This window comes from Metschnikowia bicuspidata, assembly GCF_001664035.1.
Source record: "Metschnikowia bicuspidata var. bicuspidata NRRL YB-4993 chromosome Unknown METBIscaffold_5, whole genome shotgun sequence".
NCBI lineage: Eukaryota > Fungi > Ascomycota > Pichiomycetes > Serinales > Metschnikowiaceae > Metschnikowia > Metschnikowia bicuspidata.
Window position 1 is genome coordinate 212,167 of NW_017387735.1, and position 26,473 is coordinate 238,639.

The following is a 26,473-nucleotide window of genomic DNA, read 5'->3' on the forward strand; positions in this document are numbered from 1 at the left end:
AAAAAAAAAAAAAAACAATACAGCGGGACGGGGTAAAAACACAAAGGATTTGCGTCTATGAAAATCCTTGGGGGCCCGCCGCAGGAAAATCAAGAAAACGCCAGCCGCTGAAGTACTGGGCACCGGTGGCCCGGGTCCCGTCCATCTGTTGTGCCGCGCAGACATGGCTCTGGAGGAAAATTTATGGTTTGGCATATCCAAGATAAGTTTACGGAGCTGCGTCTTAAACCATTCAAGGCACAGGCACGCGCCGCACGGCATGGAAAGGGTCAAGGCACACCGGCGGGCGCGAGTGCGCGCCCGTGCGGCACCAAATACATGTTCGTATCCCTCCTATTAATTTGCGCCTGACCCTTTTCGCCAGCCACTAGATGTAGCGTTTGTTTTGCACACTGCCGCCTGTCTTGTAACAAGCGTGGGTAGCGTGTATACGTGTCTGTGCGTGGGCGGCTCTTGTGCCACTGGTTTCTTTCCGTGGTGTGCCAAATGGCCTGGGTGGACCCAGCCTGCTGGCCCGACGGTAAAACGGGCACTTCGAAAAAGCGCTTCAAGCGAGCCAAAGGCGGAAAGAAAACGGGCGCGGCTTCTGGGTCCAGGAGGGCGCCCGAATGAAAATCGCAGTGGCCCGATGTTTGGGCCCGAGCTGCGCGGTGGGGCATGCGGGTGGGGGTGTCCGGAAATTAGCCCCCGCGGAGAGGCGCTTAGAAAGCGCCACGAGGAGATCCTGCTGGGATCTTTTGAATATGGCCTCTCCGCTCAGCCAAAACCAAGCAGACAGTGCCATTTCCGCCGGCCCGGGCAAACGCCGCTAGCCCGTTCCGTCTCTTTCAACACCGGGCAAAGTTGCCCATGCAACCTTGCGCGCGCCCACGTCTTGAGCGGATCCCAATACTGCTGGATCCGGGGCGGTCATCAACGATTGATTTTCTCAATGGCCAGGGGCCGACATCCCATGCCTTTCATGCGAGCGAGTCTGCTTCCATGGGGGCGACAATGTATAAGAAACACATGACGCAGGCAAGGCTCATCTGAGTCGTGAGCAAGCCCCAACGCTCGCAAGGCTCGTGGCTCACATAGAATAGAGTTTCCTGCAAATCCGAAACTCGAGCATGCAGATCAAGGGTTTCAGGTATGGTGTGGCACGGGGGGCTCCGTGGATAGGCATATACGAGTAGCCAATTCACTCTCGGCTTTGCCCGGATGCAGATGAAAACCCGCACCACCGCTTGGCCCGGGGGATTCCAGAAAATCGCCGTCGATGGCCATATTTCGAGGTCATGGTCTCTTTGCACGGCGCCCCTGCTCCTTAACAAAACATCACGTTGTCGATCCACTTTTATTGTTTTGGCCGCCACTCCATATTTTTTTGACTTGTCTCTCCTCTCTCCCGCGTAAACAGATTTCGGTAATCTCATTTGGCTCATGCAACTACTCCAGGTAGAGCCGCGCGGCTCGGATTTAGGCCCATGACTATTGGCTGGTGCAGGGGCTTGCAGCGAGTTTCGCTGACTACTGGTCTTTCGAGCGCCGGAGTTACGGAACGTTCGAGCTCTTGTACTTTATTGCTCTTGATTCTAAGTTGGTGCTTCGACTGTGACACGGCTCATTCCGAGTCATCAATCCGTTTGCAAGTTCTTACAAGGTCGTCAACCCCTAGTCTACAAATGCAAAAATAATCCGATACTCTCGCTACGATATTTTTTCGGATGTTTCTGATGTTCCCGCAGGTACGCATGCGTTCTTGCTCAGTCATCTTCCCGCACCGGTACATTCTTAAGACCTTCAGAATTTAAACCTTACATGGGACCCTAATAAGCCGTCATACCTATACAAAGACAAGAAGAGAGTTAAAAACGACGATTTGATTCTCCACGCAGTACGGCATCTAGACCAACACAGTACGTGGGAACCGTTGGTCAGGCACGTAAATGTTCAGTGTTTCATGCCCGATCTCTCATCATAACCTGTCATATTATTTCGACGTGTGGGGTTTGCGCAATGTTCGAATTGTGCATTCCTATTGAAAGCGTATGCAGCAGCATTCACTTTGAAATGCTCAGACCTCGTTTCCAACTATGTAAACTCCTCGGGAAACGAAGTCTGTTATCCATTTGGCTCGTTGGACAATTCCCCGCTTGAAGTGTATCAGGACCCCAACTCCGGCAAAAAACGTCCTCAGCCAAGTCGCTAAATTCGTAAATCACCCTAGCTTCTTCCCCACGACTTGTGAAGAGATCTTTTCTGCCAAGTTCTCCATGCCCTAATACCCCAAGAAGCACGTATCTAGCACGGGAGCCTTGAGTTCATTTGCTTCCTTACCAAAGCGAGCCAACTGAAGGAAGTGGCAACTATGGGCCTTATATCTTGAGTTCGAATCCAAAATTAGCAGCACGAGGAGCTCAGAGGCGCAGCGCTTTCAATGCTGATATTGACCGTCTCTGCCGGGGCTTCTGGTTCTGCAGACTCCTTGAACTCAGGCAAACAAGAGGCAATCTTCTTGAACAACAGTTTCACGTTGTGGTTAGCCTTGGTCGACGTCTCGATGAAAAACTTGGCCCCGGCTTCCGAAGCAAATTTGGTGGCCTCCTCGCTGCTGACTTGTCTTTTCGCATTCAAATCGGACTTGTTCCCGACAACCACCACTATCACGTCCTCGCCGCGCTCCATGCGCACATCACTGATCCACTTTTCTAGACTGGTGAAGGACTTTTTGCTTGTGATATCGTAGCACACCACTGCTACATGCGAATCGCGGATATACGATGGAATAAGCGACCTGAAACGTTCCTGGCCAGCAGTGTCCCAGAGCTGCAAGCGCACCGTCTTGTTGTCCTCTAGGTACATGGTTTTTGAGAGAAAGTCAATGCCGATGGTGGAAGCATACTGATCATCGAAAGTGTCGTACATGAATCTGGTGATCAAGGATGTCTTTCCAACTGCAGCAGTTAGTAGTGGGTCGGGTGATTTGCCGAGCCGCACGATGCAAGGAGACCTTAACGGTACATACCACTTTGGTCGCCCAAGAAAACAATCTTGTACTTTCTAAGAAATGTTTTATCACTCATTGGGCTGGCTACTAAATATCGGTCTGTGGTACTGCGATCGTCGGTCACTCAAACCACTATCGCTAGAGGCGCCGGTGGTGCACGGGTGTTTGGCTGAAGTCCACGTCAGGCTTACCTATGGGTAGGTAATTTGCAAAGTTCGAGGAGGAAGTTTGTGGTAAAAGTCACTGTTTTGTCTTGATTCCCCCGCAACCAAACAAACGAACGAACAACTTGTGGGTTGTTCGTTTGGAGTATATGATCCACGCACGACCCGCATATATCATGCATCGTTAGGATCCGCCCATTTCCAGGCAAGCATCACCAACATGGACGAGACAGAACTCAACGCAATCCGTGCTGCCCGCATGGCAGAACTACAGAAAGGCCAGAACCAAAGCAATGCCTCGCCGCAAGAGGAACAGAAATTTTCTGTCCTCTCTCAGGTTCTAGAGCCTAGTGCCCGCGAACGGTTATCGCGAGTCCGGATGGTGAGACCAGAGAGAGCCGACCAAGTGGAACAGTATCTTATGAAAATGGTATCCATGGGCTCCATCACCCGGAAGATTGGTGAAAAGGACATTGTGGAAATCCTAGAGTCTGTATCTAGAGGTGACCAGAAGCAGAGCAAAATAGTCTTTGATCGGAGAAACGCTGATGATGATGATGACGACGACTTTTTCGACTAAAGACCGCATTCGAACTGCAAATGCATCGAGAGGATAATGCCTCGTATTCGGTTTGTTGTTAGTCGTACATTGTGTTGCGGTTGACATGTCTTGCCATAAATGCGAACATGCATCAACAGATGGCCATGAGTTCCTGGTCATGTAGGTAGACTGAATGAGCGGAATACAAGGGATACGGCTTCATGCCAAACTTTCAAATAACATTCGAAGGAGCTCTAGTCATGGGAGTGTGCTGTAGAATATGTTTTGGAAATACGTTATTGGACTCATTTCTTATCTTTGTTTGTCTTGAGTCTGACGTCTTCTCGATAATAAGCAATATTTCTTTCTTTTCGATCACACGCGCTGGTTGAAAAGCGCTAGGCAATCTGTTCGACGCACTGTGACATCACATTGAGTCAAGAGCACTCATATCACAATTATTAATGGCCACCCGGATGGCTTCGACAGATCCACCTGATGTAGATCCAAAGGGGTTCATATCTCGTGATGTGCATGTATCTGCGGTGACCTGTGGAAATGAATTCTGGTTGCTTCTCGTGTGGATTCTTCGCCTCAGATTGAAGCCAGCGTGTTTTCGGGTAGCTTTTTTTCTCTTATTGTCTCAAATTTCTTGGGAATTAATAATCGGGGAATGATTTGCTCTGGAGACCTGGAGGATTATATGCGCGGATGCAATGCTTTACTAATAGAAGGCACACATCTCTGGCGACCACTGGATCTCTTGTTCAAAATACAAAAAAACAAACATACCAGAAGAATCTCTTTCTATTATTCTCTTTAGATTTCTTGATTCTGTCGCGGGTGTCTATCAAGGTCGTCATTCAAGCAAGATATTTCGTGAAGCGCACCATGTCTAAAAGTCACTGAAGATCAATCGGACCTGCACTGCATCGCGCGGCCTGCCCACATAGAAAATAAACAAAAACAAAGCACGTCTCTCGATTTCAACGCCAGCGCCATTTTCACAGTCTCTTGATATATCAGCAGAAAAAAATGTCTGATAATATTCAGGTTGTTGTGAGATGCCGAGCACGCAATCGCCAAGAGATAGCGGCGAAAAGCCCTGCTATAGTAGACCTACCGAATGATGAACATTCTGCAGACGAGCCATTCGTCACCATCACAAATGACACGGCTTCCACGCTATCGGGGCTCGGGAGATCTTTGCCAACAACAGGGAAAATCTTCAAAGTGGACCAGGTCTATGGCCCCAATGCAGATCAAGCCTTGTTGTTTGATAATGTCGCGATGCCGTTATTCCATGATTTCATCTCTGGCCTCAACGTCACGATATTGGCGTATGGACAAACAGGCTCCGGAAAGACCTACTCTATGTGCGGCGATTTAACTGGCGAGAATTCAGGAATCATGCCTCGTGTTTTGTCCAAGCTCTTTAATTCCATAGACACGGACTATATGGTCAAGATCTCCTGCGTTGAGCTTTACAAGGAAGAGCTCCATGATCTCATAAACAACGAGTTCGACTTGGCGCCTTTTAAGTCAAAGCTTCGCTTGGGGCCCAGCTACACCAACGACAAGCAGTCAACCGTGATTCACAACTTGACGGAAATGCATATTGATAGCTGTGAGATGGGATTCAACATCTTGAAGCAATGTCTAGAAAGAAGAAAAACCAGCGCAACTAAGCTAAACGACATTTCTTCCAGGTCACATACTATATTCTCCATTAATCTTTTCCGCAAGAAGAGCCTGCCCACAGGTTCTGACGAGTACATCAAGTCTACTATGAACCTTGTGGATTTGGCAGGATCTGAGGACATAAATAAATCAGGTGCCACCAACGAACGTGCCCGTGAAGCAGGATCTATTAACCAGAGCTTGCTTGCTCTAGGAAAGGTGATCAGTGCATTGAGCGAAGGAAAGGACTCGAAGCATGTTCCATATCGTGAGTCCAAGCTTACTCGCATTCTTCAAGGCTCCATCGGAGGTCATACGAAAACGGCCTTGATAGCCACCATTTCTCCCGCGAAGATCAACGCGTTTGAAACGGTGAGCACTTTGAATTATGCGTCCAAAGCAAAAAACATACGGAATCTTCCGCAATCAATAAGCGACAGTGACGTGGTCAACAAGAAGGTGCTAATTAAGGACCTCTCAAGTCGCATAGCCCGGTTAGAGAGGGACCGTATTTCCGCAGCTGACAAAGATAATCATGTGAAGATTAGCGTGCAAACGTACAAGGACTTTTGCAACGCGAGCACAGAGTATGAAACAACTTACAAGGAAAAGGACGCACAAATTACCAAACTTTCCTCCAAACTTGAAGCCAAAACCATCGAGGAGTCCATGAACCAAGAAATTATAGCCTCACTTCAAGCACAACTAGACGAGCTGAGACAAGAATGTGCCCTTAAAAGCTCCGCATTATTGAAGTTGCAAGAAGAAGTCGCAATGAAAGAAACATTGACTACAAAAAGAGAACAAACTTTCACTACAGCATGGACAAATCTTCAGTCCAGGTTCGAAGACATTATAGCAGATGCTAGCTCTTTTGTTGCAGCGAATTCCTCAAGTCTCACCGAGAACCTTGAATCTAAACAGAATAAAATAGTGGATTTCTGGAAGACAAGTCTGAATAAGCTTAACGAAGAACTCAATATATTCTTGAGTCTGTTCGGCCCTGGATGGAAACAGGATCTCACTCAACAATTAAAAGAAGATCTCGACTTTTCCAAGGATGCGGAAAAGATTAGAGTGATAGATTTTGGATCAGATCTCTCCCACTTCAAAGATATTGAGGAGCAAGTCCAGGGCCAAATCGAGAATTCATTATTGCTGAAAAGTCACGAAGGAGTAGTGAATGCTAATTCGGAAAAGGTTGCCCACGACTATAAGAAACTCAAGGAAGGATTACTCATCCAAATGCGTAATGCCTTGGATCTGACTTTCAATGCCCACCAGGATGCCATCTGCAACGCGATTAAAGCAAACGCGACTCAAGTGTTGTCAGATTGCGCTTCAAAAACTTCAGAGGCCATGGGCAAGTTGTCAAAAGGACACACGGAGCTATATAAGAGCATCGAAGCTAGGGCAGATGAGCATTCTCGAAATGTCACTACATTCAAGAATAAGCTTGACAGGAAAATGGATGGTGCTGGCGCCAGAATCTACGATGAAACAAAGTTCAAAATCAACCGCGGTGTTCAATCACTCATACAATCCAACCTTGAACATGGCACTAATTCGGTCGAACTTCTTGAAGAATGTTTCAGTGAAACAAAAGCCCTTATGAGCACATCGAACGAAACTTTCAAATGCAAGCTTGAAGGCGCCAAGGACAAGAAAACTAATCCGTTGAGCGAGATCAAAGACATAAATATCCCGCGGGTCAGCCCGAAAAGAAAGTCGAGTTCAATCTCACTTCGCTCCCCACAGCGATATGATCAATTGGATTTCAAGCGCAAAAAACTACTGGCGTTGGGAAAGACAGACTCGGAAATATCGCGCAGTCAGATCCCGCAATTGCAAATTGGTAGAAAGTAATTCATTTAAGGTGTTAAATAGAATTCGTGTAACTAATTATGATCTTGCACGACCCCGCATTTGCATGACGCGGCATAATCTCCGCTAATATAACTGACACACGCAACTGATAAACAAGAAATGCCGAACAAAGGATTATTGTGGGGCCTTGCTTACTCAGCCTTTAGTCTAGGGTCTTTTGGTGCCTCTGTATTGTTGCTGGCCCTAAATTCATATGACTTCCTCACATTTCTGCAGGAGCTCACTGACAGCTTCAGACTCACGATTCTCCTCAATTTCATCGTTTTTTGTTGCTTGTCGTTTGGGTATCTTAGCGTTCGAGTTCTTTTCCACAGATTCAGAATCATCGAAATCGAACACATAGCAGACCAATTGCCATTTTATGCGCTTAATTTACTATTCATCCTATTCAATGATGGCAACATGATTCTTAACACCGTGTTAACAGGACTAACACTACTTTTGAAAGTACACCACATCATGACGTATGAACGAATCGATTTTTTGCAAGTACAGGTGGTGAACAGAATGTCACAGCAGCAGTTCTCAAAAGCTCGTGTGTTTGCGTCGTTTTTCCTGAACGCACATGTGATTTATCTTTTTCTTTTGCTCCCGGCCGACTTTGTGCTTGCACGCTTTTTGGCTTACGATGTATTCCAGGGTATTGGCTCAATGGGGAGTCTTTTATTTGGCATTCAGTTCGGGGTCTTGTGGCTTGATTGCTTTGCCTTCTTGGGAAAGTTGATCCTCAATGTATACGAGCTTGTCTTCTATAGATGCGTGGATGTTCAGGAAGACTTGATCGAAGATGAAGATGTTCTTGAGGAACATATCTGGGAAAGTAGAGCTGTGTACGTCCAGGGATTCGAGATTTATCATTCTATTTTGAAAACCCTCTTCTATGCCGCTTTTCTTTACACGCTATATTTCCATTCTCGCGTGGCATTGCCAATTCCTCTCATCCAGGGATGCATTGTCTCTATACACCAGGCGTTCAAAAAAGTTTACCAGCTCATGAGCTTCCTTTCTCATTCCCGCTTTCTCGAAGATCAGCTCGCTTGTCCTTCCGAAGAGGAATTGGTGGCTGCCGACTATATATGCATAATTTGCCGTGAGGACATGCACTTTCCTGAAACATTCGCCGCTAATAGAAACAGGCCTTTGAACCCGAGAAAGCACCCGAAAAAACTACAGTGTGGTCATATCTTGCACCTATGCTGTTTGAAAGATTGGCTTGAGCGATCGAATAGCTGTCCTCTTTGTCGAAAAGTCGTGTTTAAGAAGGCTCAGCCAGTAACTGAACGAAATGCGACTAATCCGCCTGCGCCTACTCCTGTAGGTCGTCCTGAGCCACCAGCTGCAACCAACATGGAGACAGCACCGCACACTACGATTTCAACTCCGATACCTGATTCTACGCCCACTGCAATGTCAGAGAATGGTGTGGCAACTCATCTTGAGCCTCAAAACGTAGACGTGACACTGACAAATTTATTACCATCGAATACCCAAATTTCTCCAGCGCGGGAAGGTGACGGAAATAGCAAGCCGGCATTTATTCCAAGAGATTGGACTCTTTTACCGTTGATTCCAACTTCTGAAGCCCATCGGTTTGATGTCAGACTATCTTCTACTGAAACCGCTCAGCTCACCATCCGTCGAAACGACCCCCTTATCTGAAGTCTGGATTGATGATAGTTGTTAATGAATTAAATGAACCGAAAGATCAGCTCGTAATTCGTAAGTTTGCCATCGTAGCTCAAGGGGAATCGCTCTCAATACGAAGCTCTGCATCGCGGTTGATTGCATCCAAAACTGTTTCGTTGACAAGCAATACCTGCTCATCTTTGTGGTCATTCAACTTTCCTTCATTTCCTAGGAACGATTCTGAAATTATTCTGGTGAAATTGATAGAGCTGTCTGCTTGATACAGATCCATGGAAAACTCTCCTGGCCATTCGTTTTGATCGTTCTCCTTGTAGTTGCGTTTACGTGAGCTGGGCAGTTCTGAATTCCTCTGTGATTCCTGAGTTTGGGTTGCGAATTGATGAAAGTCTCGGCTGATATCCCGGCTTAAGTCTTGGGTGAAAGTTTGGTTCTCCTGAGTTGTATCAGGACTAAATCCATCAAAAGAAGCACCAGTGTTTCTTTTTTTGGCAATAATTTGACCATCTAGAGAATCGTCGATACGATTAACTAGATATTCGCCACTTGTATCGCACCCAGACGAGTCTGCTGTCGATGACTTCGTGTTTCTGTCATTGCTAGCGTCTCTCCAAACTTGCGAATCCTCTTGATGTTTCATTATGTGTCCTTCGTAAGAATCTGATTGATGTATTGCAGTTTCTGCCGTTTTCGCTATGATTGGGTTTTCCGATTGCTCAGGCTTGAAAGACTTGAGATTATCTATGATACGGGTATTTGTCGTGAGAGAATTCCCGGCGTTCCAGTCAAAAGCCAAAGTTTCTGCACTTTGAGTATGGATCCGCGAATCGTCCTTAACAGGCAAAAGTATGTCTTTCGTCATAGGTATTGTATTCGAAGGCAGAGACCGTTCATTGGAATTCACAGGGTTTGAAAACGTTGTGGGAAGCGAAACTTTCTTTTTGTGAACTGGCTTTTTCTTAACCACTTTGGCGGGCTCTGTTCTCTGTTGCTCTTGGAGTCTCACCATTTCAGTCATATCTCTATCTTCCAAGACAGCTTTTTCCTCCGCCTGGTTTTTGAGTGTGATATTGTGAGTGCTTAGATGGTCCTTCAAGTTGGCACGTCGCCGCAGCTCTTGGAGTTGTCCACATACTAAACAAACAACCTTGTTGGGTTTGAAGAGATGAAAAAAGTTTCCAACCCAGTGCTTTGCACCGCTTTGATTGTCTTCAATGATAATTCTATCCCAATACTTTCTTGGCAAGACTGTATCATTTGCCTTTGTTAATTCCACTTTTCCGTTATGAAGAGTATAACCAAGAGATATTTGTGTGACAGAAACATTATCATCCTCTACCAAGTTTGCTATCAGACCACTTAGCACAGCTCGGGTTCTTTCGATCACTTTTTCGACCAAGCATCTGGGATAGTTAAAGTTATGCGAGTCACATTTCTCCATCAAGTTTGAAGCCTCAGCGATGTTGCGGAATACACGAGTCTTTATCGATTCTTTACTAGCCAACAAAGACATATCGCTTGCCAAATCGCCAATGACGGAAGCACCGTCTAGAATTTCATCGAGCTTTTTATCGAAATCTTCAAAAACAGATAGGAGGTCTGCATTTTCAGAGAGGCAGCAGAGAAGAAGCATGTAGCAGAATACACCATCCTCTGTGTACGGCGGAACGAGCATGATTTCATTTAGCTTGTCTCGAAGGGACGAATATTGTTTCTCGGATAAAAGGTTCCATAATCCGGCGACTCGGTATATAGGAGTGTAAGTCTTGGACCCCGTGCGAAACACAGGCCCCTGGGTCAGGAAAAAGGACACCAATGGTTTCCCGTACATTGGAAATGCCAAAGTCATCCAGTCATAAAACTGCTGGATTTTCATTTGCTCCTGGCGCCCACGGCTGTCACTCGTCTGCTTGTTGGTGCGGGATTCGTCTCGAAGTTGCGAAAGAATCTCAATGCCTAGAGGCCAAAGAGACCGCAAATCAACAAAGGATAACTTGGAAAGAAGTGAAAAGGTTTTGAAAGCCGTGTGCCAATCCTTCTCTAAGATTTTCAAGTGCAAAATTGTCTTAAGAGACAAGGCATGCTGTCGCCGGGCAGAGTCATGGGCAGTAACTTCCAAATCGTCGTATAACTCGTAGCCGGACTTATGAAGAGAGTATTGGTCTCTGAGCCACGAGCGTTCGGTATCTTCTTCGTTTGCCCATTGTTTGAGCTTCTTCCTCGCAAACACCAGGTCGGGTTTCATTGAGTCGTCTTCTTCGTCAGTGGAGTCAGTCGAATGGTCATCCGATGATGAGACTGGCCTTTTCTTCAAGGAGTGTCTTGCTTTGCTATCATGATGCGCAAGATCTTGATCTGATATCTCGCGATCAGATTGGCCACTGTCTGAGGTGTCAGTTTCAGAGTCACTATCAGAAGATACAGAGCTTGACGAATCACTTTCTGAAGCTTCGGTATTTGAGGATATGCGGTCCAGCAAGTTATCGTGCGGATCCACCGCTTCCTTTGTGGGGCCTGCCCCGGGCTTTTCTTGGGAGCCATGAGACCCAGAGAACCCGTCCTGTTTTAAATCATGCACAATTTTTTGAATGACGAACGCATCGAAATCCGCCGCGGTTTCGCCCAATGCCAGCTGGTCTCGAAACGCCAGTGCACGCTCATCCTCGTCATCTCCCGTCTCATCCTCAGACACTGAATGCCAATCTTCAAATGTCGCCTGCGGATATGTCCGCGCACGGTACATGATCCGAACCCGCCGTAGCACATCGGCACGGTCGGCTCTAGAAAAATCCCATTGTCCTGTTTTCTCGACTGCCAGAGCTACCTTTTCAAAAACATCCTCCTCGATTATTCGGAGGAGCCGAGCTTTGCGGCGACCAGTTTTTCGCCGAGATTGCGGGATCAATGAATCTTCGAACATACCCAGGCGTGTCTTGCAGAGCCATATACACTAGAAGCAATTCGACGAGCCGCGTCAGAGATGGTATTGCTGGGGTTGTCTTGTGCCCAGCAATGTGCCAATCGAATCAAAATTTAATCTTCGTCTCGATGATGATTCTGCTAGAGGCTGAAACGTATTTGCGTCGTCTCGGCAATGCTATTCTGCTGTTGTTCTGATATGGGTGCTGAGATCTATAGCCGAGCATTAGTGATCTGACGTTTCTCACTGTCTGCGATGGGCTGCCGCAGCTGTATAAAGGCAGGCATAACGCGAGTATAATCAACCAGCAATTTGATAAACTGAATACAATTGCCCAGATCCGTGATTCTCTTGCAGCGCGGCCTAATTTTTAGCTTTCAAAACCCAAATACCATTGTCAAAAAAGCTGCTCTGCTTGTGCTTGGTTGGCGTCCCGTTCACTCATGGGGTGCCAACTCCTACTTTTGCAAGACTCTAGTGCTGGGCTATGGGATTTTCAAAGCCGGGCTCGCTGCTTATTGATACATAATCCCGAATAAATACAGTATCGTTCATTTTCAAACGCCCTGCTACATGATCGTTAATTTCTAAGCACCCTGTTGTCTTTATCTCTTCATTTTCTGTTTTATCTATACTGGGAGAAAGGTGGCCTACTATATACAGAATCAAGCAAGGGCTATATCATTAGAAGCCCATGCCTGGCATACCACCCATGCCGCCCATGCCGCCGGCTGGTGGCGCAGCGCCCTTTGGTTCTGGAGCATCGACAATAGCACACTCGGTGGTGGCCAACAACGAGGCAACACCCGCGGCGTCAACCAAACCGTTCTTGACGACCTTGAATGGGTCGATAATTCCGGCAGCGATCATGTCGGTGAACTCGCCCTTGGACGAGTCGTAACCCTTGTTGAACTCAGCCTCGTCGTAGACCTTGCCCACAATGACAGCACCCTCCTCACCGGCGTTCTCGATGATTCTTCTGGCGGGCTTGGTGATGGCGGATCTGATGATCTCCACACCCAACTTCTGGTCGAAGTTCTCGGCCTTGCTCTTGACCTCGTCCAAAATTCTGGACGCCTTGATCAATGCAGTACCTCCACCTGGCAAGATACCCTCTTCAACAGCAGCTCTGGTGGCGTTGAGCGCATCGTCGTATCTGTCCTTCTTCTCGCCAACCTCGATCTCGGAGGAACCGCCCACCTTCACCACGGCGACACCACCAGACAACTTGGCCAATCTTTCCTGCAACTTCTCTCTCTCGTACTCAGTGGTGGCGATGTCATCGTTGGCCTGTCTGATCTGCTCGCATCTAGCTTGGATGTTGTCCTTGGAGCCCTCACCGTTCAAGATCACGGTGTTCTCCTTGGTGATGGTAATGGAGCCAGCAGAGCCCAACTGCTCGATGGTGGCAGCCTCGGGCTTGAGGTCCAACTCCTCGGTGAAAACGGTACCACCGGAGAGAATGGCAATGTCACCCAAAGTGTTCTTTCTGTTGTCTCCGAAACCAGGAGCCTTCACAGCACAGACCTGGACTTGGCCTCTCAACTTGTTCAAGATACAGGCGGCGAGAGCCTCGCCCTCGATGTCCTCGGCCAAAATCAACAAGGGTCTTCTCGTCTGGTTAGACACCTCCAACGATGGCAAGATGTCCTGGATGGACGAGATCTTCTTCTCGGACAACAAGATCAAAGGGTTCTCGAACTCCACCTTACCGTTCTTGGTGTTGGTGATGAAGTATGGCGAGATGAATCCACGGTCAAACTTCATACCCTCGGTGACCTCCAACTCGTCCTCCAAAGTCTTGCCCTCCTTGACGGTGATCACACCCTCCTTGCCGACCTTCTCCATGGCGGAGGCCAACAAGCTTCCAATGTGCGTGTCGCCGTTGGCAGAAATGGTGGCGACTTGCGCGATCTCCTCGCTGGTGGTGATCTCCTTCTTGTTCTGCTGCAAGAACTCAACAACTGCCTCGACGGCGGCCTGGGTACCACGTCTCAAGTCCATAGGGTTGCATCCAGCAGCCACGTTCTTCACGGACTCCGTGAAAATGGATCTGCCCAAAACAGTGGCAGACGTGGTACCATCTCCGGCAGACTCGTTGGTCTTCGAGGCGACCTCCTGCAACAATTTGGCTCCCATGTCCTCGAACTTGTCCTTCAAGGTGATGGACTTGGCAACGGTGACACCATCCTTGGTGATCTTTGGCGAGCCGAACTGCTGCTCAATAAGCACGTTTCTGCCCTTTGGCCCCAAGGTCACAGACACTGCGTCGGCCAAGGTGTTGACACCTTTCAAAAGGGCGGCTCTGCCCTCGACGCCAAACTTGAGCTCCTTGTGGGAGTAGTGGCGGACAAGAGTCTTGGCGGTGGATGCACGTGCTCTCAACATATTGTGGGGAATGGTATGAGATCTGGTAGATTTTCAGTTGTCGGGGTGCGAGTGTGGAGTGCGGAATTCGCCAGGTATATATGCTGGGGCCCAGGAAAAAAATTCCAGAAAATTCTGTGGTCTTGCGCGGAGACGCCTGCAGAGTGGCGCCGCTCGCCCCGGTCCATGCCGCTGCGCTCGGGCTCCGCGATATTGGCACCCATGAATATGAGACTGACAATGAAGCTACTGTCGTAGCCAACGTCGTCATCTCCGTCTGCGGTCAAGATCTTTGGATCTTGTTCACAAGTTTTTCCATATAAGTACTGTTTTTGTCTTACTCGATAGAATCGACCGCTTGCCAAGTAGCACACACTGTATATTACGGGCTCAGACGGCCCTCACCAGAGACGATCGAGCATCTGTCCAGCCCACCGATCGATGCTCTCGCTTAACGCATCCAGCCTCTCAATTCACTCTGTAACTAGAGCGGTGCACCAACTTCACAACTGGAGCGATTGGTGTGGCAACTGTCTAGACTCTTCCTTTACTGCCCCTTGAATAGACTGTCCCAATCGAGGCGATCTCTGTCTGTTGTAAACTCAACTCCCGTATTACTGAAGAGCAGATTCAACATCTGGTCCACTGGGTCTTTCGATTTCGGGAGATAGTCGTAGCTGGGGAAGCCATCTGGAGCAGAATATCTCTGAGTGGAGTGCTCCGTCATTTCCTGCTTGATTCGGGGCTGTGGGTAATACACCTCAGATTGGGCTGGTTGTGTCTGATCCTGGACAAAAAAAGGCATCTGAGGTTGCACATTTCCATGCAAAAACTGCGTGTTCTGTGGCATGGCCATATTTTGCCCATTCACAAGATGGCCGCTTTGTGGAGGGGAAGTTTCATAATTCAATTCTTGCCACCATGGATCAAACGCGAAGTGCTCTGAATCTTGCTTCGGCGGCCCGAGAGGTATGGACAGAGGCATTGTCTGGCGCATCATGATTTCCGCAGGTGCTTCCCAGGCAGAGTTTGCCATAAGCGTCGGATTTGGCTTTCCTGCAAGCTCTGAATCGGTGACTTGACTCGTCGAATTGGAATAATCCGATGTAGGTGGTGATGATTTGCTAGCTAGCTCACTGTTCTGCTCATCTTCGACATTGAATTGCTCGTGGTCAGATGATTTATCGTCCGAGAGCACCATTTCATCCCTCATCTTCGCTTTGAAAGCTTCAAACTTTTTGAGCAACATCGCCATTGGCTTTTCGGCCGCATCATACTTTCTCAAGTTAATGTAGTTGATGTAGTGGGCAAACGCCTTAAATTGCTTCTCCAAATGAATGTAGTGTGCTTGCTGACTGGTCATCAAAGTCATCAAAACATTCGCCAATAGCATGACCACACAGATATCCATGCTTGCTGAGCAAAATTTGTTGCTTGATATGAGAGGCTCCGTAGGTGATTCGCGTGGCTGGATCTTAAGTCCGGTTTCTTCGTTGATTCTGACAAGCTTCAGGTGCACTATTAGGTAAACTTCTTTCGCCATTTCCTCAATGAGAAATACGGTGGAGTGTTGCTTCGGCACATGCAAAAACGGCTTGTTCAAAAAAATAAGCAAGTAGTAGTAAAGGAATTTGAGGGTGTGGTTTTCTTTGGCCAAATTCTTCGATGATTTCAAAGAGGTGTACAGCCAAGAGCATGCAGGGTCCAAGTTCTGCCTCCATTTGAGTAATTTCATATTGAAAACCTTCAGTCTGTTGAACTTGAGAAGATAGTTGACTTTCGGATCCTTGTCAAAAATCACAGGTTGGTAAGTCAGCCTGATCATGTGCTTCGTCATCTCTATAAGCTCCACCGAATACTTTGCATTTAAGTAGTCCACGTCTGTTTCTCCTTCGAGTCGAAGAACTGGGACTGAGTTTTGCTGGAGCGATGGCCGGCGTCCCAAAGACATAGCAAGGTACTGATCAATGACAAGGGTGCCCATAAAACACCGATTTGCTGTAGAACAGGCGTTTTCTCCATGACACATATCGAAACCAACATCCAAACCAACACGAATTGCAATTCCTGCAAACAACCATGCCTTCGAAATCTGTCCCTTCGAGGCACAGTGCATTGCTAAGAGAGTATAACATTGAGACACGGCGATCGACAGTGCTACTGTTTCCAGAAAAAGATCTTGGAGTACGAAGTCACAGTATGCATCTGCCTCTTGGTAGGTGAGCAGCTCACAGTTTGCACAAATTGCATAAACCAACTGAGTATTGAGGAAAGGACCGGAAAAGTTGCGATTCTCGAGCTCAAACAATATGCGCTTTTTATCAAAGAGCGCATGCTGTGTGCCATGATACTGGTTGTTAAAATAGCCGCGTACCAAGCCAGCCACATAGTCGAAGTTTCTTTCTAGCGTCACCACATTATTTACGCGGCCCTGAGAGTCGAATTTCCTAGTCAATAATGGCTCCTGCTTTTGGGTGGGGACGCTTCTACAATGATACACGCTCCCCGCACCAAAATACTGGTCTTTTTCAGTAATGAATGGTTTCTCCGCTTCCTCATTTTCAGATGGTTCAAAGTCTTCATCCATAATTATGTCGCTTGACAAAAATTCGGGCCGCTCAACTCTTTTCGGAAAAGATACGCTAATCGATTCGAGTTTGGCCGCTAGCTCTTCAGGACTATTTCGAAGGGTCACTAATTCTGCAAGAGTGTTTTCCAATACATCGTTATTGGTCTCTAAACTTTTGATATATCCAACAGAATACCTTTGCGATCGTCTGTCTGTTGTGTTGTAGTCACATGTGATGCTTTTTTTGGAACAGCTGGAGCACGGGTGACCTCCATCACATTTCCGTTTTCTCTTCCTACAATTGGAGCAGGATAACGTCTTCTTTTCACTCGGCTGCATTTGAGTGTTGGTGAATACTTGGGTTTGCTGGTTTTCTGTTTCTTTGTGTATCTATTTTTTGTTCCGACTTACATGAAAATTATGCTCAGGCTCCGGGAAAGTGAGATTTCGTGGGAACCGTGAGCATTGACTGACTAAGCCACTTGGGGACGTGGGCGCGGGACGCACCTTCGTTGAATTCGATAAGTGACGGCGAGGTCTTTGAGCATAAAGTTTACAACTTCTCCTAGTCACAACATATTCTCTGTTCATGTCACATTCAAAGCTGTGGTACTCAGGTGGTGAGGTTTTCTATCAGTGCTAATTTTGAATGGATAGCCGAGGTAATTTTCGAGTTGACGTGCCCGGTATCGTAGGTAAAGAATTAGTTGTAGGTTGTGCCCCAAATTTGTGATCACAACAAATTCCTTTCATTACCGTAGATAGTCCCAAGATTCTCCATATAAAGAGCGAAACCCGATTAGCGGTAATATTCTGTTTTAATCAATAGTTATATGCCAAAATTTTAGGTTTTAATTACATTCTTCTTGAAAGCAGTCACACTCAACCCATTTCGAATAGAGTTTACATATTACGCTTCTAAAACGAAGAATCTATTCAACTCCTTGACACGGAACTACTCTTCTATTTAAATACGTTTTTATAGACATGAGAGGCCGAAATTTCTAGAGATGCTGAAGGTGCTGTGATTATCTATGTACAATGATTGAAATGGCCTTTTGTTGGTATTATCACACGAAGGTAAACTGTATATACTACATCAGACGGTGCGTCACTCAACCTCAAATGCGCTTGCGACATACATAGACACCGACAAATGAAGAGTAAATTACGGAAGTATTATCATATGTTAGAGTCATCCACTGTTAGACCTAAAGATAAATATGTTTTAATTACCCCACTTGTTGCGGAAATATCGTAGCTGCACAATATCATCGCTCAGCATTTGTATTTGCCACGTTACAAATGGCCACTGCAAATGAACTATGAATGGCACGAGAAAAATTGAGCAGTTTTAGTTCTCTTTGGTTTGATGACTCTCTCTCCGGCTGATCCTGGTTGGAGGGGGCTTTCACTATTCTAGTAATTTCATTCGAATATATTGCAAGGTGATCTCTGTCTCGTAAAGCGTTGTTGAAACAGATCCGGGTTTTGATTTAAAAAAAATACTTTCCGCCTGATTTTCTGACCTCACTTTTATTGGAAAGTGAAAAATCATGTTTTTTTTTTGAGATTAATGATAACAATCATCCGCATTTTTATGCGTACTTACAGGCGAAAGTTTACACCGGAGTCAAGGACCATTCAGCCAATCTTGGAAGTTGTATTCGAAGTTCTTGGCGAGTATGAAAACCCCAAATATAAACCGAGCATTTTTGATCCATAATATTTTGTATACACTCGGCTTATCTAAAAGTGATTAAACCCTACCTGCGGGATCCAAATCGAATTCATGTCTTACTTTTTCGAATTCCTTGCAAAGACATTAATAGCAGACGAGAAAAAAAATATTGATCACCAAATGCGAGCAAAATTATTGAAAAAAGATTCTAGTACTCCCCTAAATTGCTCAGCGTTTTATTTTCAATGTATTTTTAGCGAACTGAATTGGCTGATCAGGATTATTTGACTCGGGGATGCTATTGTTGTTGGTATGATTATCTTTTAAAAAAGATACGAGCTATTTTATTCTGTTCGTTATTCACTCCTCTGCGAGGCGCTCTTTTCGCTGGCAGAATTCTTTCAAATCTACAACTGATGTTCATATCCTCGGTCAATACTCTCTGTTAAAGTGGTCAAACGAATAACAGACCCATTCATGAATTTTTCAGGCTATACAGCATTCGGAAATGATCTAACTCAGAAGCTCGTTCGGGTTCTGAGGTCTTGCTTTTTATTGTTCTTATCAGGTTTTGAGTGATGGCTTGAGACTATGTGTTTTTTAAAACAAAAATCAGATTTTTCAATGGATTCTTGCATGTGAAAATAAATTCGGTCTTCAACAATAAACCTTTGAAAACAAACAGCAAATGTGGAATTTTTACCATGCTCTCCGTTATTGTTGTTGGGTTTGATACCAAATTAAACGCAGTCACAATGAGTAAAGTGGTTCCCACGCGATCATGACCAAAACTAAAAGAGTCAACCTGAATCAGAAACAAATCCAAATCGTATAAAGTCGCCAAATAAACTCTTCAAACGACATACTGCTTGAAAATCATGCAGTAAATGAAGTTTTTAACTGCATTATCTCTTCTCGCCTTGACCATTGCTGAACCGTTTCTGGGTTCAGGCTTTTTAGTCATAGACAGCGCTTCCGATGATCAAGACTACATACCTAACTATTTTCTTTCATTGAATGAAACATTCTTTGCAGGCCGTGGCTCCACTTCACTTCATGTGGATGATGGGATTGTAAAACAGCATAATAGTACATACATTACTCTCAACTCAGAAAATAAACTATGTATGTCTCCTATCATTCATCCTGGATTTCAGGTTCATAAAAGTTTCGCTGACAAAGGCGGCATGTTGTTATTTTTTCCACCCTCGGATCAAGACGGCTACCATGGCTACTGTGATGTCTTCGAATTTTGTGAAGACGGTCTGATTGGTTACAAGAGTAGTTGTGCGGGTGCAAAGTACATCAATATCAATTTTTTGGAGCTCTAATATAATCTTAATGTCGAGCTACGGCAGATAGTGGCTCCATAACAAAAGAAGATTTTTTTGCTAGATACATCCGACTAAAGGAAGTATGACATAAAAATAATATATGAATATTCTCAACTAGTTCAAGTACTCGGTCCATTACATCTTCGCATTTATGCGAATACTTATTGAATATTGTGTTACTAAATTTGATGATCTATCTGCTAAAGACGCTGTTTTCCGAAGAAGGTCTACCAGACCGTGTAGATTCACTGAGATACAATGCTGTTATACATGCAAAATAAGAGAAAAGGCCGTTGATCTATCAATTGGGGATTTAGGTAATTTAGCGTTAAAGAGATTTTATATAGTAAAATGTTCGAGCTTTTTACCTGTAAATGTATAAGTTTTTTTCTGAATTCTGATGCAACAAATAAATTATTTTTTCTTCTTTTTTGGTAGACTCATCTTATTAAAGTAACAAAAGTATACAATTGCATAGAACAGACCTTCGAAACAGCTCCCAGCTACGTAACAAGTGTCTTAGCTCGGCCCGTCCCCTTCCGTTAGTCACGGCCTGGACAGTCCTCATGGCACGTATCTGTTTACGTATTGGATATTACGTCATCGACTCCTAGGATAGGTCTCCTGTAGTAGTCGCTTCAACTCGGCTGGTTGTAGCGGACTTAAGGATCCCACTTCCTGCGACTCGCCACGCCTTCTGGTGTAGACCTTGAAGATCGTGGTGACGAACCAATTTAATTTTGTTAAGTTCTCCAATGAGTTGTCGGCTGGGGCCAACATTGAGTTCAAGCTCATGGGCTTGGTAAATTTTAGCTCTTGCCACCAGTATTTGGATGTTTCGCAGTTGTTGTAGATATGGCTTAGGAAAGCGTCGGTGGCGTCTCCGTTGTTGTGGATTTGTTCTGTGCAAAGATGGCATTGAAAATCTGCTGTGTCGCTCGGTAGGGTCCTGCGCGGGACATATGATCCGTAATTGAAGTGATGGATAAAAAATCTGATTGAAGGGGCAAAACCGCCATAGTTTACAGTACCAAAGCTACCTATTCCATTCACATCCATATCAAAAATTTGATCCGTTCGAAAAGCATTGAACTCTTATACTTGCTTTGACTAGTTGCCTTTATGTTGGTTATGTCTTTCTTAGTAGAATTTCTCACAACGAAATCCGTGATAGTTTAGTGGCTAGAATTACCGCTTGTCGCGCGGTAGACCGGGGTTCAATTCCCCGTCGCGGAGTTTTTTTGGATTATGGCTACTATACCAGCTCAAATCTTTTTTGCTTGAGTCAACTGACGCAAGTCTCGCTATTCAAATAACCACCATACAATTCATGATCTCCAACGACGGATTCGTGCCGATCACTGCCATTTTTTACTCGGTTTTCCATCCCGTGAAGGGCACTCAGATCGTGCATCAAGTACCCGAAGGCTCGATCGGTAGTTATGACCTACAATCAGGGACTGACGTACTATTCAACTTCGACACGGTTAAAAACTACATCATTCCAAAGCCACAGTTGTGTAACAAACTCGTGTCACTCAAAATCAACGAGTTTCGCGTGTTAGGGTATCCCGTAAATATCGAGGGTAGCCATTATTCACGGAACTCGTTCAACTTCAATTTTGGATTCGTTTTGCCATATAATTCCGATACTACTCCTTACGAGCTGGCTGTGAGTCGCATGGGCAAGATGTTCCGAGCCTTAGAGGAGCAGTCTTTGCTTCTAAGTAAGTTGGATAAAGAGCATGCATTCTTCAGTGGGCAGGCAGGTACTGAGTTTTCTGAGAGCAGTTTCCAATATACCCCTGGACACTCCAAGATCCAAAAGTTCTCCTTACTGTCGATTGAATCGCTCATTCATCAGTTGTACCAGGACTTAAACAACTACTCCGAGTGTTGCATTCCCATTGATTCTGCCAATAGTGTGGACATCAAGCTTTTTCCCATGCTTCCGCCACCTGTCAATTTGAAAGCCTACCAAGTGCCCGTGCTGACAGTAAAGTTGGATCAACTTATTGATGTCGTGTGGGATCCAACCATGGTAAAGATTCTTCCATACGTGAATGGCCTCAACTCCGTGAAGAAAATAAGCGAGTTGGCTGATGCAGACTACCTCTTGACGAAGCAGTGTATTCAACACCTCATGCACTATCAGTGCATTATTCTAGTGGATGTCTTCCAATTCAGCAACATTTACGCCCCCACAAACCATATTGGCAATTTCCTAAAGACCAACGGTATGGCTGAAGAATGTCAAGCATATATCATTACGACCCCCCATCGAAATGAGTCTGCCCCCTTCAGTTCACGGCCCACACCCGATACACCACGGTCTGCAGTCACTCCGGTAACTCCAAGTCTCACCAATACTCCAAATGTACATACCTCAGCTCGTGGAATTCCAAGCCATTCACGGTCTCAACCTTCGAATGAAGGAGAGCAAACGCTGGCTGAATCCGCAAGCCCTCTTACGAGAGGTATGACGCCGGCTTTTCCAATGACATTTTCAGGCAAGGAAAGCGAAATCAAAATTCCTTCGAAAGCTACTTTGTTTTACCTATATCGGCTGCTCAATCAGGGCCAATCTATAAAGGAATGGTATATCCAACACCAAAAGGCCCTATCTAATATTGACATCCGCAGATTCATAAATTTCGGTGTTGTCCGTGGAATCATATACAGGGTCAACCTGTACCCGATTTTGCATTGGGTCACAAAGTCACTAGAAACTGGTAACGGAAGAATTGAGGGTATAGAAGACCTATTGAAAAGTTTGCAGAACAAAGCCAAAATCAATTCGGCCCTCAAGAAGTCAGCGGGTCCTGTATCAGAAGCTGGTCTTTTGAAAAGCGTTGTAAGGGAGAGCAACTTGAAAACAGGAAGGAAAACCCGAACAGTGAGCTTTAATTACCATGTCGATCATCCTGTCAGCGATCCGTCCAATCGAGATAGACACAAATCATTCAAGGCGCATCGCAATTCTTCGATCAATTCACATGAAACACCGCATACCGAACATGATGAAACAACAGCTCATCTGGACCTGGATGTCTTTGATAGCGATTCTGATGAACTGCTCAACGGAATTTCGAATAAAGCACGAGGCAACCGAGCATCTTCTGACCTGGAAAGCGTCTCTTCTGGCGAACCCGAACAGCTGTCAGAAAACGATGAAATTATAAAAGTCATCAAACTTGTTAGAGGTTCCCAGCATTTTGACTCCATTTGCACTGAATTGCAAAAGTCTCGTGCCGATGTGGAAAAACTATTTGACAAGATAGGAGCTCATTCTGTTATAAATGCGTAAGGGTATTTGCCAGAAGCTTTATTGGCCCTTTTTATAAATGTGTTTGTATATGCTCATCAAAGATCGATAGTGCGTGATTTTTTAAACTTTTTGCATGGTTGTTCCATATGATCTCCCAATGTCCCATTTTATGACCGAGTAGCCAAATTAGGATCCGAAGCTTGGGGAACTTGACTCATCTATTTTACTCGAGTCGTATTTTGTTTGTCCAATTTAACAAAAGGGAAATCAAAAGCTGTATGCATCATTTCAAAATCCAGACATGGAAAGAATTTTTGTTCTGTGAAGTTTATAATTTCAATGCCCTGAAACTTGCTTGTCTGAATACTTTGATATCAAGAGGTGACTAACAATAATTTAAAAATATTGAGTTTTGTGGGGTCATGCGTATTCTAGAAACATCGAAATCTCCATGTCAAAATTCAGTTTCTCCTCTTCAGATTCTCAGAGCAAAGTCAAGTACTATTTTAAGCACCCATTGTCAATCTAAATACAGAAAGCATTTACTCAAGTAAAGAAGCACTCTTTATTCGAAACATTTACCGGTGGAACCGTAATCCTCCCATTTTCTATTTGATCGTTACCGCGCTGCAAGAGCCTCTGGCGATGCGGGTAACCCCCAAGCGCAGGCGCGGGCTGTTCATGTTTATGCGAGAGCGAGAAATGTAAACAGAACCAAACTCCTCTTCTTTCTGCCCATAAACCACACATACAAAATGTCAGGAAAAGGAAAAGTGCATGGCGGCAAGGGCAAGTCGTCTGAGGGAAATAAGGCTACCAGCTCACACTCTGCTCGCGCTGGGTTACAGTTTCCTGTTGGTAGAATAAAGAGATACTTGAAGAGAAACGCCCAAAGTAAGATCCGGATCGGTTCCAAATCGGCAATCTACTTGACTGCTGTCTTGGAATACTTGACTGCAGAAGTTTTAGAGTTGGCCGGTAATGCCGCCAAAGATTTGAAGGTCAAGAGAATCACGCCCAGACATTTGCAATTGGCCATTAGAGGTGACGAGGAATTGGACAACTTGATCAAGGCCACCATCGCCTACGGTGGTGTCTTGCCCCACATCAACAAAGCATTGTTGTTGAAAGTGGAGAGGAAGAAGGGCCCGAAGTAGGCTTCTTCGCCCAGAGTTATGGCCGCATAAGGTCTGGTTGCTCCTGTGGCATACTCCTTCCCTATGTACTATATATATTTGTAAATTAATGTCAAGGTTTGTTCGCATGTGTCAGAAAACACATCCTCACGCCACAGTGGCAGGTGCCGAGGCTGAGTTAGACTGCTCGCTAATGGCTTTTTGCCGGGCGGCTTCGGTTGTGATTGCATGTAGGAGCTCCAATTCAGAAGAGAGCTGTTCGACTAGCAGCTTGACTTCTTTGATATCGTCCTGTAGCTCTGAGATGTCGTTCTTTGTGTTCAATTTCTCTTTGTTCGCCTTGAGTCTGCTGCGATTGCTCTCGTAGAGGATGAGAGACCCGGCCACCAGAAATATGAAAAACTCCAGGAGAAAATTGGCCCCGGATTCAATGGCCTTTTTATCATTCAATGGCCGGATCTTGATTTTGTTTTCTCCTAGAAGCCTCATTCGGAGTTTAATGTCGGTCGAATGCACTGTCTGTGCCACCTTAATACAGGCCTTTCTAAATGTTTCGTGCTCTTTAGCCTGCGCCTTAAGAGTCACGGAAATTGGCTTGGCAATCGTCCGAAGAAGGAGAGAAGTGAATTTGAGTGCAATCCCACTCATGATTGGTAGGATACTATGTGTACGAGCAAGAGTTACTTCGCCTGACTATCGGTTGGATGGATGTGCTGATTCAGCAACGGTGAAAAAATATCAATCCTCGGTGGAAAAGGGATTATTCCTTAAGCGGTTTTGGCAACGCGAGTGAACTAAATTACAGCAACAGCTTTCCGATGACCCAAGGTGTCGGTGTTTCTTCAGTGAGGTAGTTTCTGTTGGATTGTGAAGTGCAGTTTCGATGTCACCGGCCGGTGAGAGCGATCGCACCGCAGAGGCACATGACTTGCCACGGGAATGCAGAGGACAACACCAGAGATGTCCATGCCTCTTGCAACTAGAGTAACTAATCAACATAAAGAAACACAAAGCGTCAACCTAGCAACGCTGAAAAAAGAATCCAGACATTCTGATTGGTGCGCCGATAAAGCTGCTTTGTATTATTCGCAATCTAGTATTAAAACTCGCAGCGCTCATACATGCATTGTATTCGCAGTGATCACGCGTCGGAAGTCAGACCCCAGAAGGTACTGAAAGACATACATTGCAGAATCTGTCTTTATTTCCTCTTTTGAAGCTCATCTTATGATCCTCACTCCTCTTGTTTTCTGTTTCAGGTTCTTTTCTATGATAATTTTTTTCGATAATTGCTTTAATGGGGTCGCTCCCGTTATGGACCAGTTTAGCTACCGAATAGTTACACTTTTTCTTCTATTTGGGCCATCCATAGTCGGGGTTGTAGAGGCAAGTATACTGTTGGTGCTCCCACGAGTTTTAGGAGCCAAAATATCCTCAGACTGCATAATTGGCCAACACAACGGGAATTAAATTTGTGGGGTAGACCACTCGAAAATAAAGCGAGCCTCAAGAAGCTCTATATACATACCGACATTAGCGTATCGATCGGGGGAAGACGTATATAATTTGCACAAGCAGAAACGCCAAAGGGCCCGGACTCTGGAAACCCAAAATTCGCACTCGGGTCCATTCCAGCCTTGTCCCCGATTGTGGGGTCTTCGACTCGCGATCAATAGCAAAACCACTTTGCGAAGTTCTTGTGCACATATACATAAGAGAAGGAAACTTGAGTAAAGAGGAATGATAGTAGATATGATAATCTAGTAGGGAGGTACGCATAGGCTTTTGTGCCGCGTGTTTGTATGTTCATTCCGAAAGGTCCGCCATCTGCTGACCTAGGTTGTGGGGTACTCAATGCCGCAATAAACGAATCACCCACAAGCCGCGAACTTAGTGAGCACTTGGTTCAGACCTAGCAATTCTGTCCAATTGCTGATCCAAATGCCATTATTATTTTAATATCCATGTCGACTGGTCAAATCCCCAATACTCATGATGCGTTCCGGCTTACAATGGTCCATATTTTGGTCAGAGCAAGCAAGAGCGCCCAAAACTGTGCCTAATCATGAGCCCAGCAATGAAAATAAAAAAAAAAACATGCAAAAAAATGCAGTACTTGTTTCTGCCACGAATTTTATGAATCCACGCCGGAGGTGGACTCGAAATATGATCTCGCGATAATGTTTCGGGACGAATGTCTGCTACCGTTGTCGGAGTTACGGAACCCAAAATTAAGATATAGTCAAGAGACCGATTGGCAAAAAAAAAAAAAAAAAAAAAAAAAAAAATTTTT

General features: G+C 45.4%; 12 protein-coding genes and 1 non-coding gene across 13 annotated transcripts; 6 read left to right on the plus strand and 7 right to left on the minus strand.

Annotated features, from left to right (window-relative positions):
* Positions 1-2,296: 2,296 nt before the first annotated feature.
* On the minus strand, positions 2,297-3,070 carry METBIDRAFT_32856 (Rab family GTPase). The gene is made up of 2 exons (XM_018856146.1): positions 3,008-3,070; positions 2,297-2,936 (listed from the first exon to the last, which is right to left on the minus strand). Exons 1-2 carry the CDS (start codon positions 3,063-3,065, stop codon positions 2,383-2,385), a joined length of 612 nt encoding a protein of 203 aa, XP_018710310.1. The 5' UTR covers positions 3,066-3,070; the 3' UTR covers positions 2,297-2,382.
* Positions 3,071-3,140: 70 nt separating this feature from the next.
* METBIDRAFT_207941 (uncharacterized protein) lies at positions 3,141-3,946 on the plus strand. Its single transcript, XM_018855007.1, has one exon. It carries the CDS (start codon positions 3,374-3,376, stop codon positions 3,731-3,733), a length of 360 nt encoding a protein of 119 aa, XP_018710311.1. The 5' UTR covers positions 3,141-3,373; the 3' UTR covers positions 3,734-3,946.
* A 722-nt stretch (positions 3,947-4,668) lies between these two features.
* On the plus strand, positions 4,669-7,299 carry KIP1 (Kip1p). The gene has a single exon (XM_018856147.1). The coding sequence runs from the start codon at positions 4,730-4,732 to the stop codon at positions 7,238-7,240; it is 2,511 nt and encodes an 836-aa protein (XP_018710312.1). The 5' UTR covers positions 4,669-4,729; the 3' UTR covers positions 7,241-7,299.
* Positions 7,300-7,387: 88 nt separating this feature from the next.
* On the plus strand, positions 7,388-8,593 carry METBIDRAFT_14817 (E3 ubiquitin-protein ligase; the record flags this gene model as incomplete). The annotated part of the gene is made up of 1 exon (XM_018854543.1): positions 7,388-8,593. A coding segment is annotated over one exon (1,206 nt), but the record flags the coding sequence as incomplete, so codon positions are not given.
* Positions 8,594-8,999: 406 nt separating this feature from the next.
* RRN11 (Rrn11p) lies at positions 9,000-11,825 on the minus strand (the record flags this gene model as incomplete). Its single annotated transcript, XM_018854271.1, has 1 exon — positions 9,000-11,825. The coding sequence occupies one exon, from the start codon at positions 11,823-11,825 to the stop codon at positions 9,000-9,002; it is 2,826 nt and encodes a 941-aa protein (XP_018710314.1).
* A 684-nt stretch (positions 11,826-12,509) lies between these two features.
* HSP60 (chaperone ATPase) lies at positions 12,510-14,213 on the minus strand (the record flags this gene model as incomplete). The annotated part of the gene is made up of 1 exon (XM_018857940.1): positions 12,510-14,213. The coding sequence occupies one exon, from the start codon at positions 14,211-14,213 to the stop codon at positions 12,510-12,512; it is 1,704 nt and encodes a 567-aa protein (XP_018710315.1).
* A 526-nt stretch (positions 14,214-14,739) lies between these two features.
* Positions 14,740-17,100, minus strand: METBIDRAFT_44708 (uncharacterized protein; the record flags this gene model as incomplete). The annotated part of the gene is made up of 2 exons (XM_018857830.1): positions 14,740-14,898; positions 14,986-17,100. The coding sequence occupies 2 exons, from the start codon at positions 17,098-17,100 to the stop codon at positions 14,740-14,742; spliced, it is 2,274 nt and encodes a 757-aa protein (XP_018710316.1).
* A 3,202-nt stretch (positions 17,101-20,302) lies between these two features.
* METBIDRAFT_32862 (uncharacterized protein) lies at positions 20,303-20,763 on the minus strand (the record flags this gene model as incomplete). Its single annotated transcript, XM_018856148.1, has 2 exons — positions 20,303-20,323; positions 20,358-20,763. A coding segment is annotated over one exon (341 nt), but the record flags the coding sequence as incomplete, so codon positions are not given.
* Positions 20,764-20,940: 177 nt separating this feature from the next.
* On the plus strand, positions 20,941-21,012 carry METBIDRAFT_t184. Its single transcript has one exon. It is a non-coding gene; the product is annotated as a tRNA-Asp (tRNA).
* An 18-nt stretch (positions 21,013-21,030) lies between these two features.
* NPR2 (nitrogen permease regulating protein) lies at positions 21,031-23,579 on the plus strand. The gene has a single exon (XM_018856149.1). It carries the CDS (start codon positions 21,107-21,109, stop codon positions 23,081-23,083), a length of 1,977 nt encoding a protein of 658 aa, XP_018710318.1. The 5' UTR covers positions 21,031-21,106; the 3' UTR covers positions 23,084-23,579.
* A 60-nt stretch (positions 23,580-23,639) lies between these two features.
* On the plus strand, positions 23,640-24,266 carry HTA3 (histone H2AZ). Its single transcript, XM_018856150.1, has one exon. It carries the CDS (start codon positions 23,800-23,802, stop codon positions 24,199-24,201), a length of 402 nt encoding a protein of 133 aa, XP_018710319.1. The 5' UTR covers positions 23,640-23,799; the 3' UTR covers positions 24,202-24,266.
* A 154-nt stretch (positions 24,267-24,420) lies between these two features.
* Positions 24,421-24,828, minus strand: METBIDRAFT_26669 (uncharacterized protein; the record flags this gene model as incomplete). Its single annotated transcript, XM_018855323.1, has 1 exon — positions 24,421-24,828. A coding segment is annotated over one exon (408 nt), but the record flags the coding sequence as incomplete, so codon positions are not given.
* Positions 24,829-25,682: 854 nt separating this feature from the next.
* On the minus strand, positions 25,683-26,066 carry METBIDRAFT_208005 (uncharacterized protein). The gene has a single exon (XM_018855009.1). It carries the CDS (start codon positions 25,957-25,959, stop codon positions 25,714-25,716), a length of 246 nt encoding a protein of 81 aa, XP_018710321.1. The 5' UTR covers positions 25,960-26,066; the 3' UTR covers positions 25,683-25,713.
* Positions 26,067-26,473: the final 407 nt, after the last annotated feature.

Bases quoted from the DNA above. Each gene is read 5' to 3' on its own strand.
- METBIDRAFT_32856 (XM_018856146.1), bottom strand. From the start codon at position 3,065: ATGAGTGATAAAACATTTCTTAGAAAGTACAAGATTGTTTTCTTGGGC. The intron at 2,937-3,007 runs GTATGTACCGTT...TAACTGCTGCAG, and splicing joins TTTCTTGGGCGACCAAAGTG to TTGGAAAGACATCCTTGATC.
- METBIDRAFT_207941 (XM_018855007.1), top strand. From the start codon at position 3,374: ATGGACGAGACAGAACTCAACGCAATCCGTGCTGCCCGCATGGCAGAA.
- KIP1 (XM_018856147.1), top strand. From the start codon at position 4,730: ATGTCTGATAATATTCAGGTTGTTGTGAGATGCCGAGCACGCAATCGC.
- NPR2 (XM_018856149.1), top strand. From the start codon at position 21,107: ATGATCTCCAACGACGGATTCGTGCCGATCACTGCCATTTTTTACTCG.
- HTA3 (XM_018856150.1), top strand. From the start codon at position 23,800: ATGTCAGGAAAAGGAAAAGTGCATGGCGGCAAGGGCAAGTCGTCTGAG.
- METBIDRAFT_208005 (XM_018855009.1), bottom strand. From the start codon at position 25,959: ATGCGTACCTCCCTACTAGATTATCATATCTACTATCATTCCTCTTTA.